The sequence below is a fragment of the Phyllobates terribilis genome, unplaced genomic scaffold, assembly GCF_046119375.1.
Source record: "Phyllobates terribilis strain yellow unplaced genomic scaffold, ASM4611937v1 Scaffold_4__5_contigs__length_816908805, whole genome shotgun sequence".
Lineage (NCBI taxonomy): Eukaryota > Metazoa > Chordata > Amphibia > Anura > Dendrobatidae > Phyllobates > Phyllobates terribilis.
In genome coordinates, this window is record NW_027362764.1 from 17,728,788 (window position 1) to 17,744,981 (window position 16,194).

A 16,194-nucleotide genomic window follows, 5' to 3' on the forward strand; every position below is an offset into this window, starting at 1 on the left:
GGGCAGTATTATAGTAGTTATATTCTTGTACATAGGGGCAGTATTATAGTAGCTATATTCTTGTACATAGGAGCAGTATTATAGTAGTTATACTCCTGTATATAGGAGCAGTATTATAGTAGTTATATTCTTGTACATAGGGGGCAGTATTATAGTAGTTATATTCTTGAACATAGGGGGCAGTATTATAGTAGTTATATTCTTGTACATAGGGGGCAGTATTATAGTAGTTATACTCCTGTATATAGGAGCAGTATTATAGTAGTTATATTCTTGTACATAGGGGGCAGTATTATAGTCGTTATACTCCTGTATATAGGAGCAGTATTATAGTAGTTATATTCTTGTACATAAGAGCAGTATTATAGTAGTTATATTCTTGTACATTGGGGGCAGTATTATAGTAGTTATACTCCTGTATATAGGAGCAGTATTATAGTAGTTATATTCTTGTACATAGGGGGCAGTATTATAGTAGATATATTCTTGTACATAGAGGGCAGTATTATAGTAGTTATATTCTTGTACATAGGGGGCAGTATTATAGTAGATATATTCTTGTACATAGAGGGCAGTATTATAGTAGTTATATTCTTGTACATTGGGGGCAGTATTATAGTAGTTATACTCCTGTATATAGGAGCAGTATTATAGTAGTTATATTCTTGTACATAGGGGGCAGTATTATAGTAGATATATTCTTGTACATAGAGGGCAGTATTATAGTAGTTATATTCTTGTACATAGGGGCAGTATTATAGTAGTTATATTCTTGTACATAGGAGCAGTATTATAGTAGTTATACTCCTGTATATAGGAGCAGTATTATAGTAGTTATATTCTTGTACATAAGAGCAGTATTATAGTAGTTATATTCTTGTACATAGGGGGCAGTATTATAGTAGTTATATTCTTGTACATAGGAGCAGTATTATAGTAGTTATATTCTTGTACATAGGGGGCAGTATTATAGTAGTTATATTCTTGTACATAGGGAGCAGTATTATAGTAGTTATAATCTTGTACATAGGAGAAGTATTATAGTAGTTATATTCTTGTACATAGGGGGCAGTATTATAGTAGTTATATTCCTGTACATAGGGGGCAGTATTATAGTAGTTATATTCTTGTACATAGGTGCAGTATTATAGTAGTTATATTATTGTACATAGGGGGCAGTATTATAGTAGTTATATTCTTGTACATAGGAGCAGTATTATAGTAGTTATATTCTTGTACATAGGGGGCAGTATTATAGTAGTTATATTCTTGTACATAGGGGGCAGTATTATAGTAGTTATATTCTTGTACATAGGAGCAGTATTATAGTAGTTATATTCTTGTACATAGGTGCAGTATTATAGTAGTTATATTCTTGTACATAGGAGCAGTATTATAGTAGTTATATTCTTGTACATAGGTGCAGTATTATAGTAGTTATATTCTTGTACATAGGGGCAGTATTATAGTAGTTATATTCTTGTACATAGGGGCAGTATTATCGTAGTTATATTCTTGTACATAGGGGGCAGTATTATAGTAGTTATATTCTTGTACATAGGGGGCAGTATTATAGTAGTTATATTCTTGTACATAGGGGCAGTATTATAGTAGTTATATTCTTGTACATAGGAGCAGTATTATAGTAGTTATATTCTTGTACATAGGAGCAGTATTATAGTAGATATATTCTTGTACATAGGGGCAGTATTATAGTAGTTATATTCTTGTACATAGGGGCAGTATTATAGTAGTTATATTCTTATACATAGGAGCAGTATTATAGTAGTTATATTCTTATACATAGGGGCAGTATTATAGTAGTTATATTCTTGTAGATAGGGGCAGTATTATAGTAGCTATATTCTTGTACATAGGGGGCAGTATTATAGTAGCTATATTCTTGTACATAGGGGGCGGTATTATAGCAGTTCTAGCCGGATGTTAATAGTATACGGTTGAGCCATCCTTACCTTTTACATGTAGCTTTGCAGTTGTCTTCTCGCTCCCTGCATTACAGCTGTATTCCCCAGAATCCTCCTGTGTGACGCCTTTGATATGTAGGTTGTGAGCGGTTCCGGTAACGCTGATCTGGTACTTTCCTCCAGGAGTGATTGTGGCGGCCCCTTTTCTCCACTCCGCAGTGGTGTTCGGCTTGGAGAGCTCGCAGTGTAGGACGGCTTCTCCATTCTCCTTCACTTCTGTTGGCTGCAGAGTTTTGGTGAATTTTAAAGCTACAGCTGGGGAGAAATAACAGCATACGAGGAGTTAACAGATATAATGAAGAAGTTCTGGGACAATCACACATAAGACAGAGCCAATGACGTCAACATCTGAGATAAAGCCCTCCATGTGCAGTATTCATAATACTGGGGTGATGTTGGGGGCTCACGTTTTGGGTATTTACCTTTCACCTCCAGCTCTGCTGTACTCGTGTTGTGCCCCACCCTGAAGCTGACCAGGCCGGAGTCCGCCTTTGACACCTTCTTTAGGGTCAGGGTGTGAATCTTGCCCCTGTGGACGGCGATCTCGTTCATCTCGTTGGACTGTAGGGGGACTCCGGCCAGGCACCACTGCACGTCAGGAGCGTTGTCCTTAGACACCTTACACTTGAAGATGGCGTCTTCTCCATCCTCCACCGACACGTTCTGCAGTCGGTCCACGATGAAAGCTTCTGGCTCTGAAATATAAAGTTATAATAATTGTCATATTACGAGGAAAACACAACACCATCATGCCAAAGTACAAGTCAGATCTGTGAGCCAATACAGGCAGCTAGCGACCCAGACTGCCCCCAAAATGGTGGCCACCTCCTCATACAGACTACCCCCGACACAGAGATCGCCACCGACCCAGACTGCCCTCAATTTGGAGGCCACCACCAACCCAGACTGCCCTCAATATGTAGGCCACCACCACACCAAGACTGCCCACAACATGGAGGCAATCTCCCCATACAGACCGCCCCCATCACAGAGACAGCCACTGACCCAGACTGCCCCCAGCATGGAGGCCACAACCGACCCAGACTGCCCCCAACATGGAGGCCACCACCGACCCAGACTGCCCCCAATATGGAGGCCACCACCGACCCAGACTGCCCTCAATATGTTGGCCACCACCACACCAAGACTGCCCACAACATGGAGGCAATCTCCCCATACAGACCGCCCCCATCACAGAGACCGCCACTGACCCAGAATGCCCCCAGCATGGAGGCCACCACTGACCCAGACTACCCCAACATGGAGGCTACCTCCCCATACAGACCGCCCCCCATACAGATACCGCCACTGACCCAGACTGCCCACAACATGGAGGCAACCTCCACATACAGACCGCCCCCAACACCGAGACTGCCACTGACCCAGACTGCCCCCAACATGGACGCCACCACCAACCCAGACTGCCCCCAACATGGAGGCCACCTCCCCATACAGACTGCCTCCAACATAGAGACTGCCACTGACCCAGACTTCCCACAACATGGAGGCCATCTCCCCATACAGACCGCCACCGACCCAGACTGCCCACAACATGGAGGCCATCACATAAAATATGCAGACAGCCGCAACACACAGACTGATCCGTACACACCCAGACTAGGTACAATAAACAGCCTGACACCCACAAAAAAGACTTATTGTGACGCCTCCTCCAACAAGAGGGGAGCGCAGATCACTACGTAACCCTGACAATAGGGCCAACATATACAATCATACATGAATATCCTATAAGACTTATGTGAAGGTCTGGAGTCTTGGCTCTTGATGATGAGAGTAGCAGTGATAACTTATTTTATTGTAGAATTTTCTGTAGTATTTTTACCTTTTACGAGGACATTTGCCACAGAGGTCTGGTGCCCGGTGTCACAGCTGAACTGTGCAGCGTCGGATGGCTGCAGCTTGTGTATGCAGAGCTCCACGACGTGGCCTGACTGTTTCATCTCATACTTAGCCCCTGATTTCAGGATTAATCCGGCTTTCTTCCACTGTACAGGGGCGTCCGGCTTGGATATCTCTGCCCTCAGCGTCACAGATCCATTCTCCTCTCCTTGCTGATCCTGTAAGTGGAGGGTGATCTGCACAGGAAGTGCTGGAAGAGGATAATGCATGGTGTGAGCTATCCCGCTGAGGGTCTGTATCTGACAGACATTATATGGAAGGAATCCTGAGAGCTGTTTATAATAGACATTTATTGGCATCTAAAAACCCTCACCTGCATCTATTTTCCGTAGTCAGTGATTAATCAGTCTCAACAGTTCTGGGGACTTTCTGTGCTGTTCCAGCTAAGATCAGGGTTATCTCCCCACCATAAGCTACAGTAGCCTCATTCACATGTATATTGTGTGCCTCTGCTGCCATCTATTGGTCATTGTTAGAATGTTTTGAAAGGTTCTCTGCAGCCCTAATTTCACTCCCCTAAAGCGTCATCGCAGTTATCATTTTTATTACATAAATCAATAATTCACATGAAAATAAGCAGCTGTGTAATAAATCTTGTCAGAGAGATCGGCTGCTTTCTCCTCCTGGATTCACAGGTAAAATCTGTGTTCAGTGAGGACAGATTGTGATATTTCTGAGATAGGAGATGGCAGTTGCTCCATTATCGGGGTAATTTTTGAGGAATTTTCAGCGGAGCTGCGTACCTGACACGGTGACTTTGGCTGTGGATTTCAGGTTCCCGATGTCACAGGTGTATGTCCCAGAGTCCTCAGGCTTCACGCTGTGGATCTGCAGGATCTGCACGGTGCCGTGATCCAGGAGATTATACTTTGTGCTGGAGGAGATCTGCTCGGCTCCTTTCCTCCACACCGGAGGAGCACAGGGCTGCGATAGCTCACACTGGAGGACCACCGAGGAGGCCTCCTCCACCGTCACGTCCGACAGCTCACGTGTAAACACTGGGACCGGAGCTGAGGGACAGAAGTTGTATGACAGCCAGAAAAAAGGTATACATACACCCCCAATCTGAGTCCAGAGGTCACAGGACTCCTCAGGAAAAGTCAAGGGGGCAGGGCTAATATCCTCTAATAAAAGGTCCAGTGAGTGACTATGTGGACATGGACATGGACACTTATAAATACCACCCGGGGCCTGAATGGATCTGCTCTAGGGCGGTCTTGGATCCTGGGCCTCTGCCTAGGGCGGCACAGGGATATGAGCCTCCTCCCTCCTGGTTTTTGGCCTCGCTCTGCACGTCTACCCATCTTACCCTTGATGGTCAGCTCGGCTGTGGACTCGTGTGGGCCCACCCTGAAAGTGACGCTGCCCGAGTCGTCCTGGGTGACGCTGCTGAGCTTCAGCACATGATATTTCCCTCTCTCCACGGAGATCTCATTCATCTCGTTGCTCTCCAGAGTGATCCCCTGCAGCTTCCACTCCACGTCTCGGGCAATATCATGAGAGACCTCGCATCGGAACATGGCGTCTTCACCGGCAAACACCAACACATCCGTCAGACCACGGATGATGGCGACATCCAGCTCTAGATGACGAGAAGGATGGTGGGAATTATAGATATCAACTCAATGGAGTGAGAGGATGTCAGCGCCGCCCCTGAGGTTCACCAGACCTCTGCTGATTAATGATTATTGCTGAGCTGCAGTACCAGGCGCAGCCAAAAAGATGGCAGTGGTAGGATCCCGCTGATGACCCCTTAACCCTTTCCTCCATGCTCCCCACCGAGTACCCGTCATGCACCTGAACATACCTGTGACGCTTAGGCTGGCGGTGGTGCGCTTGCTCCTCGCAGTACACATGTACTCTCCGGCATCCTCCAGCTCCAGGCTGTGGATGAGTAACTCCCGCACAGCACCGTCTTGCCGCATCTTGTACTTGTGGTTCGCCTGCAGCTTCTCGCTATCTTTCCACCACTCCACGGACGCCATCTTGGCAGAGACCTCACAGCGGAAGAGCGCGGTGGCCCCCTCCTCAGCCTCCGTGTTCTCCATATTCTTTATAAACTCAAGGACTGCAAAACAAAAAAAGGTCTAGAGGCCAAAAACAAGGGGCACAAGGAGGCCACATGGTGACCTCTGATTGCTGGTAGTGAATAGAAACAATAAGAATTTGGAGGCCTTGTCCTTCTCATACAGCTGCGGGGTTCATGCAGGACACATATACTGTGCACGTCTGCGGCATTCAGCCGGCACAGGGGTCCATATACTGATCCTGCACAGGGGCCTCATCTATCCGTGTCTGTCAGTGGGGGAGATGACGCAGCAGCCTGAGCTTCTGATGATACAGGAGGAGTAGCTCAGACTACCACAGACTCCGGTACATGCAGGACAGAGCGGAGTCCCTGGAGCCGGTGATACATGCAGGACAGAGCGGAGTCCCTGGAGCTGGAGATACATGCAGGACAGAGCGGAGTCCCAGGAGCCGGAGATACATGCAGGACAGAGCGGAGTCCCTGGAGCCGGAGATACATGCAGGACAGAGCGGAGTCCCTGGAGCTGGAGATACATGCAGGACAAAGCGGAGTCCCTGGAGCCGGAGATACATGCAGGACAGAGAGGAGTCCCTGGAGCCGGAGATACATGCAGGACAGACCGGAGTCCCTGGAGCCGGTGATACATGCAGGACAGAGCGGAGTCCCTGGAGCTGGAGATACATGCAGGACAGAGAGGAGTCCCTGGAGCCAGTGATAGATGGAGGACAGAGCAGAGTCTCTGGAGCCGGTGATACATAGAGGACAGAGCGGAGTCCCTGGAGCCGGTGATACATGCAGGACAGAGCGGAGTCCCTGGAGACGGTGATACATGCAGGACAGAGCAGAGTCCCTGTAGCCGGTGATACATGCAGGACAGAGCGGAGTCCCTGGAGCTGGAGATACATGCAGGACAGAGAGGAGTCCCTGGAGCCGGTGATACATGGTGGACAGAGCGGAGTCCCTGGAGCTGGAGATACATGCAGGACAGAGCGGAGTCCCTGGGGCTGGTGATACATGCAGGACAGAGCGGAGTCCCTGGAGCCGGTGATACATGCAGGACAGAGCGGAGTCCCTGGAGCCGATGATACATGCAGAACAGAGCGGAGTCCCTGGGGCCGGTGATACATGCAGGACAGAGCGGAGTCCCTGGGGCCGGTGATACATGCAGGACAGAGCGGAGTCCCTGGAGCTGGTGATACATGCAGGACAGAGCGGAGTCCCTGGAGCTGGAGATACATGCAGGACAGAGCGGAGTCCCCGGAGCTGGAGATACATGCAGGACAGAGCGGAGTTCCTGGGGCCGGTGATACATGCAGGACAGAGAGGAGTCCCTGGAGCCGGTGATACATGCAGGACAGAGTGGAGTCCCTGGAGCCGGTGATACATGCAGGACAGAGCGGAGTCCCTGGGGCCGGTGATACATGCAGGACAGAGTGGAGTCCCTGGGGCCGGAGATACATGCAGGACAGAGCGGAGTCCCTGGAGCCGGAGATACATGCAGGACAGAGCAGAGTCCCTGGGGCTGGAGATACATGCAGGACAGAGCGGAGTCCCTGGAGCTGGAGATACATGCAGGACAGAGCGGAGTCCCTGGGGCTGGAGATACATGCAGGACAGAGCAGAGTCCCTGGGGCTGGAGATACATGCAGGACAGAGAGGAGTCCCTGGAGTCGGTGATACATGCAGGACAGAGCGGAGTCCCTGGGGCCAGTGATACATGCAGGACAGAGCAGAGTCCCTGGGGCCGGTGATACATGCAGGACAGAGCAGAGTCCCTGGGGCTGGAGATACAGGCAGGACAGAGCGGAGTCCCTGGAGCCGGTGATACATGGAGGACAGAGCAGAGTCCCTGGAGCCGGTGATACATGCAGGACAGAGAGGAGTCCCTGGAGCCGATGATACATGCAGGACAGAGCGGAGTCCCTGGAGCTGGAGATACATGCAGGACAGAGCGGGGTCCCTGGAGCTGGAGATACATGCAGGACAGAGCGGAGTCCCTGGAGCCGGTGATACATGCAGGACAGAGCGGAGTCCCTGGGGCTGGAGATACATGCAGGACAGAGCGGAGTCCCTGGGGCCGGAGATACATGCAGGACAGAGAGGAGTCCCTGGGGCCGGAGATACATGCAGGACAGAGCGGAGTTCCTGGAGCCGGTGATACATGCAGGACAGAGCGGAGTCCCTGGAGCCAGTGATACATGCAGAACAGAGCGGAGTCCCTGGAGCCGGTGATACATGCAGGACAGAGCAGAGTCCCTGGAGCTGGAGATACATGCAGGACAGAGCGGAGTCCCTGGAGCCGGTGATACATGCAGGACAGAGCGGAGTCCCTGGAGCCGGTGATACATGCAGGACAGAGCGGAGTCCCTGGAGCCGGTGATACATGCAGGACAGAGAGGAGTCCCTGGAGCCGGTGATACATGCAGGACAGAGCGGAGTCCCTGGAGCCAGTGCTGCAGCTCACCGTTTACTCTCACAGAGGATGTGCTCTGCTGGTCTCCGGTGTCACACGTGTAATCAGCGGCGTCTTCAGCCTCGGCGTCATAGATCACCAGCTCAGCCACTGCGCCATCTTGCTTCATCTCGTACTTGGTGCATGGTAAAATTGCCATCGTCCCTTTCCTCCACTCCACAGGGACATTGGGCTTAGAGGTCTCACAGCGCAAGGTTACGGTCACCCCGTCCTCCACCACAGTGTTCTTCAGGGGCTTCACAAACACGATGGGAAGGGCTGCATAAGGAAGGAGAGGATACCCAGGTTATACCAGCTGTATATTAGACATATACAGTGGGTACAGAAAGTATTCAGACCCCTTTACATTTATCACTCTTTGTTTCATTGCAGCCATTTGGTAAATTCTATAAAGTTCATTTTTTTCTCATTAATGTGCACTCTGCACCCCATCTTCACTGAAAAAAAACAGAAATGGAGACATTTTTGCAAATTTATTAAAAAATAGAAACTGAAATCTCACATGGTCATAAGTATTCAGACCCTTTGCTCAGACACTCATATTTAAGTCACATGCTGTCCATTTCCTTGTGATCCTCCTTGAGATGGTTCTACTCCTTCATTGGAGTCCAGCTGTGTTTAATTAAACTGATTTGGAAAGGCGCACACCTGTCTATATAAGACCTCACAGCTCACAGTGCATGCCAGACCAAATGAGAATCATGAGCTCAAAGGAACTGCCCAAGGAGCTCAGAGGCAGAATTGTGGCAAGGCACAGATCTGGCCAAGGTTACAAAAGAATTTCTGCATTATTCAAGGTTCCTAAGAGCACAGTGGCCTCCATAATCCTTAAATGGGACAGCAGAAGTCTTCCTAGACCTGGCCGTTCAGCCAAACTGAGCAATCGTGGGAGAAGAGCCTTGGTGAGAGAGGTAAAGAAGAACCCCAAGATCACTGTGGCTGAGCTCCAGAGATGCAGTAGGGAGATGGGAGAAAGTTCCACAAAGTCAACTATCACTGCAGCCCTCCACCAGTCGGGCCTTTATGGCAGAGTGGCCCGACGGAAGCCTCTCCTCAGTGCAAGACATATGAAAGCCCGCATAGAGTTTGCTGAAAAACACATGAAGGACTCTCAGACTATGAGAAATAAGATTCTCTGGTCTGATGAGACGAAGATAGAACGTTTTGGTGATAATTGTAAGCAGTATGTGTGGAGAAAACCAGGCAATGCTCATCACCTGCCCAATACAATCCCAACAGTGAAACATGGTGGTGGCAGCATCATGCTATGGGGGTGTTTTTCAGCTGCAGGGACAGGACGACTGGTTGCAATTGATGGAAACATGAATGCAGCCAAGTACAGAGATATCCTGGATGAAAACCTCTTCCAGAGTGCTCTAGACCTCATACTTGGCCGAAGGTTCTTTTCTTTGTAGGCCTCATTCCATTTTCGGTAAACAGTATAATGATGTGCTTTACCAAAAAGCTCTATCTTGGTTTCATCTGCCCACAAGACATCTTCCCAGAAGACTTTTGGCTTACTCACGTACATTTTGGCAAACTGCAGTCTAGCTATTTTATGTCTCTGCGTCAGCAGTGGGGTCCTCCTCGGTCTCCTGCCATAGCGTTTCATTTCATTCACATGTGGACGGATAGTTTGAACTGACAATGATGCACCCTGAGCCGGCAGGACAGCTTGAATTTCTTTGGAGCTTAATTGAGGCTGCTTATCCCCCATCCGGACTATCTTGCGTTGCAACCTTTCATCAATGTTTCTCTGTCGCCCACATCCAGGGAGATTAGCTACAGTGCCATGGCTTGTACACTTCTTGATTATGTTGTGCACCATGGACAAAGGAACATAAGGATCTCTGGAGATGGACTTGTAACCTTGAGATTGTTGATATTGTTAAACAATTTTGGTTCTCAAGTCCTCAAACAGTTCTCTTCTCCTCTTTCTGTTCTCCATGCTTAGTGTGGCACACACAGACACACATTGCAAAGACTGAGGCAACTTCTCCGCTTTTTATCTGGTTTCAGATGTAATTTTCATACTGCCCACACCTGTAGCCAAAGCTTTTCCATTAAGCTGGCTAACCAGGCTTCAAACCCTATTTACCTGCAGATTAACCCTATATCTGCAGATAAGTAGCATTTCTCAAGGTGATAAGTCATCCTTAAAGGGACTCTGTCAGCATAGAATGACTGTTCAAACTAAGTCCTGCCGCTCAGCGCTTCATGGCGGCCAATCATTAAAATTCACCTTGCCACCTGCTTGTTTTCCAGCCATCTCCACCCCCTCTAATTTGATTGATAGCTCTGGCTTCATATATCCAGAGAAGGATGGAAGCCAAGCAGGTGGAGAGGTGTATCTCTATTATTGACCACCATGATGCACTGAGCGCCAGTGCTTTGTTTGAATAGTCATTCTGTACACACAGAGTCCCTTTAAAGAAGTGTCCAATACACTTGAAGGATTTCACTCTGACTCATAACGTTGTATATAATGAAGAGAAAATGAAGGTACATCCAGGACTGGGTCCTCATAAAAAATTCTTCTTCTTTATTGAAAATCCATAAAAACTCCAGACATAGATTAATCACATATGGGTTTCAGATGGTTACGTCCTTAGTCATTGCATACATATGCAATGATTAAGGACGTAACCGTCTGAAACGCGTAAGCAATTACTCTTTGTCTGGAGTGCACTGGGTCCTCATAAAAAATTCTTCTTTATTTCAAATCCATAAAAACTGCAAACAGAGTAATCGCATACGCGTTTCAGACAAGTGTTTCAATGACTAAGGAAGTAACAGTCTGAAACACGTATGCGATTACTCTATGTCTGGAGTTTTTATGGATTTGCAATAAAGAAGAATTTTTTATGAGGACCCAGTGCTGCATGTACCTTCCTTTTCTCTTTATTGATCCTTGCTATACTACAAGACCGTCCGTGCAGAGGAGATCCTCGGTCCGTGGGTGAGCTGAATACCAGGTTACCGCAAGGTTTCCTATGACTTTCATTGTACATAATGCACCCGGCCTTATATAAGAGTATATATGTGTATGATGCGGCACAATCCTCCTCCAGAGCGGGTCCACTGCGGGATATAAGCAGGAGACTCGCTCATGTGAATCTACCCTAATGGTGTTATCTAAAGATTTTGTTAAAAGGGAATCTGTCACCGATTTTATGGTGTCCTAACTGAGGGTAACAAACTAGTGACAGATCCCCATAGCAAAATGCTGGGTCACTCAGTTGTGCCAAAATCTTATGGGACAGCTCCAGCGCATAATGAGGAGTCCTGAATATTCATGAGTTCCTGACTTTCTCCGTCCCCCGTAGTAAATCAGGGGCCGGGTATAGCGATAGACGGGGGCTCAGAAACATCAGGACTCATCATTCGCTGCTGACAGAAACTTATTTTCTTAATGAAGTATATTGCTATTATGTTTCACATACGTATCCTTACATTATATACAAAATAACAAGTAATAAAACCATTTATGGTGGCTATAGTGTGGGCCCCTAGAGTCAATTCCACTGGTGAGCCTCAGGCACCCCAGTCCGACCCTGGCTGTACATATTTAATTATATTCAGAAGATTCCCGGGTTATATCATTATATACAGTACAGACCAAAAGTTTGAACACACCTTCTCATTTAAAGATTTTTCTGTATTTTCATGACTATGAAAATTGTACATTCACACTGAAGGCATCAAAACTATGAATTACCACATGTGGAATTATATACTTAACAAAAAAGTGTGAAACAACTGAAAATATGTCTTATATTCTAGGTTCTTCACAGTAGCCACCTTTTGCTTTGATGTCTGCTTTGCACACTCTTGGCATTCTCTTGATGAGCTTCAAGAGGTAGTCACCGGAAATGGTCTTCACTTCACAGGTGTGCCCTGTCAGGTTTAATAAGTGGGATTTCTTGCCTTATAAATGGGGTTGGGACCATCAGTTGTGTTGTGCAGAAGTCAGGTGGATACACAGCTGATAGTCCTACTGAATAGACTGTTAGAATTTGTATTATGGCAAGAAAAAAGCAGCTAAGTAAAGAAAAACGAGTGGCCATCATTACTTTAAGAAATGAAGGTCAGTCAGTCCGGAAAAAAAGTGGAATAAAACGCGATCAAAAAGACAAATGTAAATAAATATGGTACCGCTGAAAACGTCATCTTGTCCCGCAAAAAAAACAAGCCGCCATACAGCTCCATCAGCCGAAAAATAAAAGAATAAAGCGATGCAAAAATATTTTTTTCTATAAAATTGTTTTTATTCTGTAAAAGTACCAAAACATAAAAAAATATATATATAAATTCTACTGACCCGAAGAATAAAGCTGTCTTATCAATTTTACCACTCACAGAACGGCATAAACAACATCCCAAAAAACAATTCCTGACTTGTTGTTTTTTGTTTATTCTGCCTTCCAAAAATCAGAATAGAAAGCGATCAAAAATGTCACGCGCCCAAAAATGATACCAATAAAAACGTCAACTTGTCCCGCAAAAAAAAAAACTCACATGACTGTCAGCCGAAATATGGAAAAATTATAGCTGTCAAAATGTGGCGATGCAAAAACTAGATATGAATCTGGTATCGCTGTAATCGCACAGATCCAAAGAATAAAGTCGTCTAACCACTTATACCGCACAAACAAAGGCGTAAAAAATGAATAAAACCAATTCTTCACTTGCTGTTGATTTGTTTCTTTTGCCTCCCAAAGATCGCAGTAAGGCTCAACTCACATGTATCCTGTGCTCTACGCTGAGCGCTTACACCGGAGTTTCCATGTAGATCGCTGAAATACCTGATTCAGACGAACCCACGGCGGAAGATTCCCTGTAATGAGGCAGATGAAGGCACCGTGGACGCCGTCTGGCCTATAATCCGGTGGTGTCCATCTTTTTAGGCGTGCATAAAAGTGCCGTCAGCCACAGTTTTGTGGACTTCTGAAAAGAAGGACAACGCTGAACATAGGCCAGATGAAGTCCAGAGTAAATCTGCTGCCTCATTATAGTGAATGGATCTCTTGAGAGTTTCATCTGAATCACATCACTCGGAGATTTAGATGGAAACCCCAATATAAGTGCTCAGCGTAGAGCACAGGATAAATGTCATCCAAATTTTATGCAAAATGTTTCCAATAAAAGCTTCAAATCAAGCCGCAAAAAAAGCAAGTCCCTACTCAGGTCCGTCATCTGTCAATGGAAATATAGTGGGCTTCCACGTAAGTACAAAGGCTCTGGAAAAGGAAATGACTCCTTGCCCCCTAAAAGAAATACAGCGAATTCTGTGCTCCCAAATCCAAATGTTCCCCTCCCTTCTGAGCCCCCGTGTGCCTAAACCACGTTTAGTGTCCACATGTTTGGAATTTCTGTAGCGATGAGAGCCCACCTAATTTACAGGTGCGTGTCTTCTGAAGCATGAGCTGGGCACAATGTACTGGTCACTACAATGTACGGGCACTACATCATACTGGGCACTACAACCTACCGGGCACTACAACGGCAGATTTGCAATTTTCACTCAGCAACAAATATACAGGAGATGCCCAGGTTACATATATAAGTACATATATAATTATATGCAGGAGATGCCCAGGTTATATCATGTGAACATATATAATTATGCACAGGTTATATCAGCTGTATTATATATACAATTATATACAGGAAATGCCCAGGTTATACCAGCTGTTAATATATAATTAAATGTAGAAGATGCCCAGGTTATTCCAGCTGTACATACACAATTATATACAGGAGATGCCCAGGTTATTCCAGCTGTCCATATACTATTATATACAGGAGATGCCCAGGTTATACCAACAGTACAGATATAATTATATACAGGAGAAGCCCAGGTTATGCCAGCTGTTAATATATAATTATATGTAGAAGATGCCCAGGTTATTCCAGCTGTACATATACAATTATATACAGGATATGCCCAGGTTATTCCAGCTGTACATATACAATTATATACAGGAGATGCCCAGGTTATACCAACAGTACAGATATAATTATATACAGGAGAAGCCCAGGTTATGCCAGCTGTTAATATATAATTATATGTAGAAGATGCCCAGGTTATTCCAGCTGTACATATACAATTATATACAGGAGATGCCCAGGTTATTCCAGCTGTACATATATAATTATATACAGGAGATGCCCAGGTTATACCAACAGTACAGATATAATTATATACAGGAGAAGCCCAGGTTATGCCAGCTGTAAATATATAATTATATGTAGAAGATGCCCAGGTTATACCAGCTGCACATACATAATTATTACAGGAGATGCACAGGTTATACCAGTTGTATATATATACAATTATATACAGTATACAGGAAATGCCCAGGTTATACCAGATGTAAATATATAATTATATGTAGAAGATGCCCAGGTTATTCCAGCTGTAAATATACAATTATATACAGGAGATGCCCAGGTTATACCAGCTGTACATATATAATTATATAGGACATGCCCAGGTTATACCAGCTGTACATAAATAATTATATACAGGAGATGACCAGGTTATATCAGCTGTACATGTATAATTATTTACAGGAGATGCCCAGGTTATACCAGCTGTACATATATAATAATATGCAGAAGATGCCCAGGTTATACTAGCTATACATATATAATTATATACAGGAGATGCCCAGGTTATACTGGCTGAACATATAGATTTTAATACAGATGATGCCCAGGTTATACCAGCTGTACATATATAATTATATACAGGAGATTCCCAGGTTATACCAGCTGTACTTATATAATTATATACAGGAGATGCCCAGGTTATACCAGCTGTACATATATAAATTATATACAGGAGATGACCAGGTTATATCAGCTGTACATGTATAATTATTTACAGGAGATGCCCAGGTTATACCAGCTGTAGATATATAATTATATTCAGAAGATGCCCAGGTTATATCAGCTGTACATATATGTTTATATACAGGAAATGCCCAGGTTATACCAGCTGTACATATATAATTATATTCAGAAGATGCCCAGGTTATATCAGCTGTACATATATGTTTATATACAGGAAATGCCCAGGTTATACCAGCTGTACATATATAATAATATGCAGAAGATGCCCAGGTTATACCGGCTGAACATATATATTTTAATACAGATGATGCCCAGGTTATACCAGCTGTACATATATATTTTAATACAGATGATGCCCAGGTTATACCAGCTGAACATATATATTTTAATACAGATGATGCCCATGTTATACCGGCTGAACATATATATTTTAATACAGATGATGCCCAGGTTATACCAGCTGTACATATATAATTATATACAGGAGATGCCCGGGTTATACCAGCTGTACATATATAATTATATACAGGAGATGCCCAGGTTATACCAGCTGTATATACATAATTATAAACAGGAGATGCCCAGGTTATACCAGCTGTACATATATAATTATATACAGGAGATGTCCAGGTTATACCGGCTGTACATATATAATTATATACGGGAGATGCCCAGGTTATACCGGCTGTACATATATAATTATATACAGGAGATGCTCAGGTTATACCATCTCTACATATATAATTATATACAGGAGATGCCCAGGTTATACCGGCTAAACATATATATTTTAATACAGATGATGCCCAGGTTATACCAGCTGTACATATATAATTAGATACAGGAGATACCCAGCTTATACCAGCTGTATATATATAATTATATACAGGAGATGCCCAGGTTATACCAGCTGTACATATATAATTATA

At 45.1% G+C, this 16,194-nt stretch overlaps 1 protein-coding gene across 1 annotated transcript in view; it reads right to left on the reverse strand.

The window, feature by feature from the left end:
* The window catches only part of OBSCN (obscurin, cytoskeletal calmodulin and titin-interacting RhoGEF), a 528,918-nt gene that overhangs the window by 240,015 nt on the left and 272,709 nt on the right, over positions 1-16,194 (reverse strand). The window contains exons 51-57 of the mRNA XM_073676881.1: positions 8,399-8,665; positions 5,713-5,973; positions 5,215-5,487; positions 4,649-4,915; positions 3,829-4,095; positions 2,408-2,680; positions 1,974-2,240 (exon numbers count right to left, since the gene is read on the reverse strand). Of these exons, the coding sequence (XP_073532982.1) occupies positions 1,974-2,240; positions 2,408-2,680; positions 3,829-4,095; positions 4,649-4,915; positions 5,215-5,487; positions 5,713-5,973; positions 8,399-8,665 (1,875 nt within the window). The remainder of the gene's footprint in view (positions 1-1,973; positions 2,241-2,407; positions 2,681-3,828; positions 4,096-4,648; positions 4,916-5,214; positions 5,488-5,712; positions 5,974-8,398; positions 8,666-16,194) is intronic.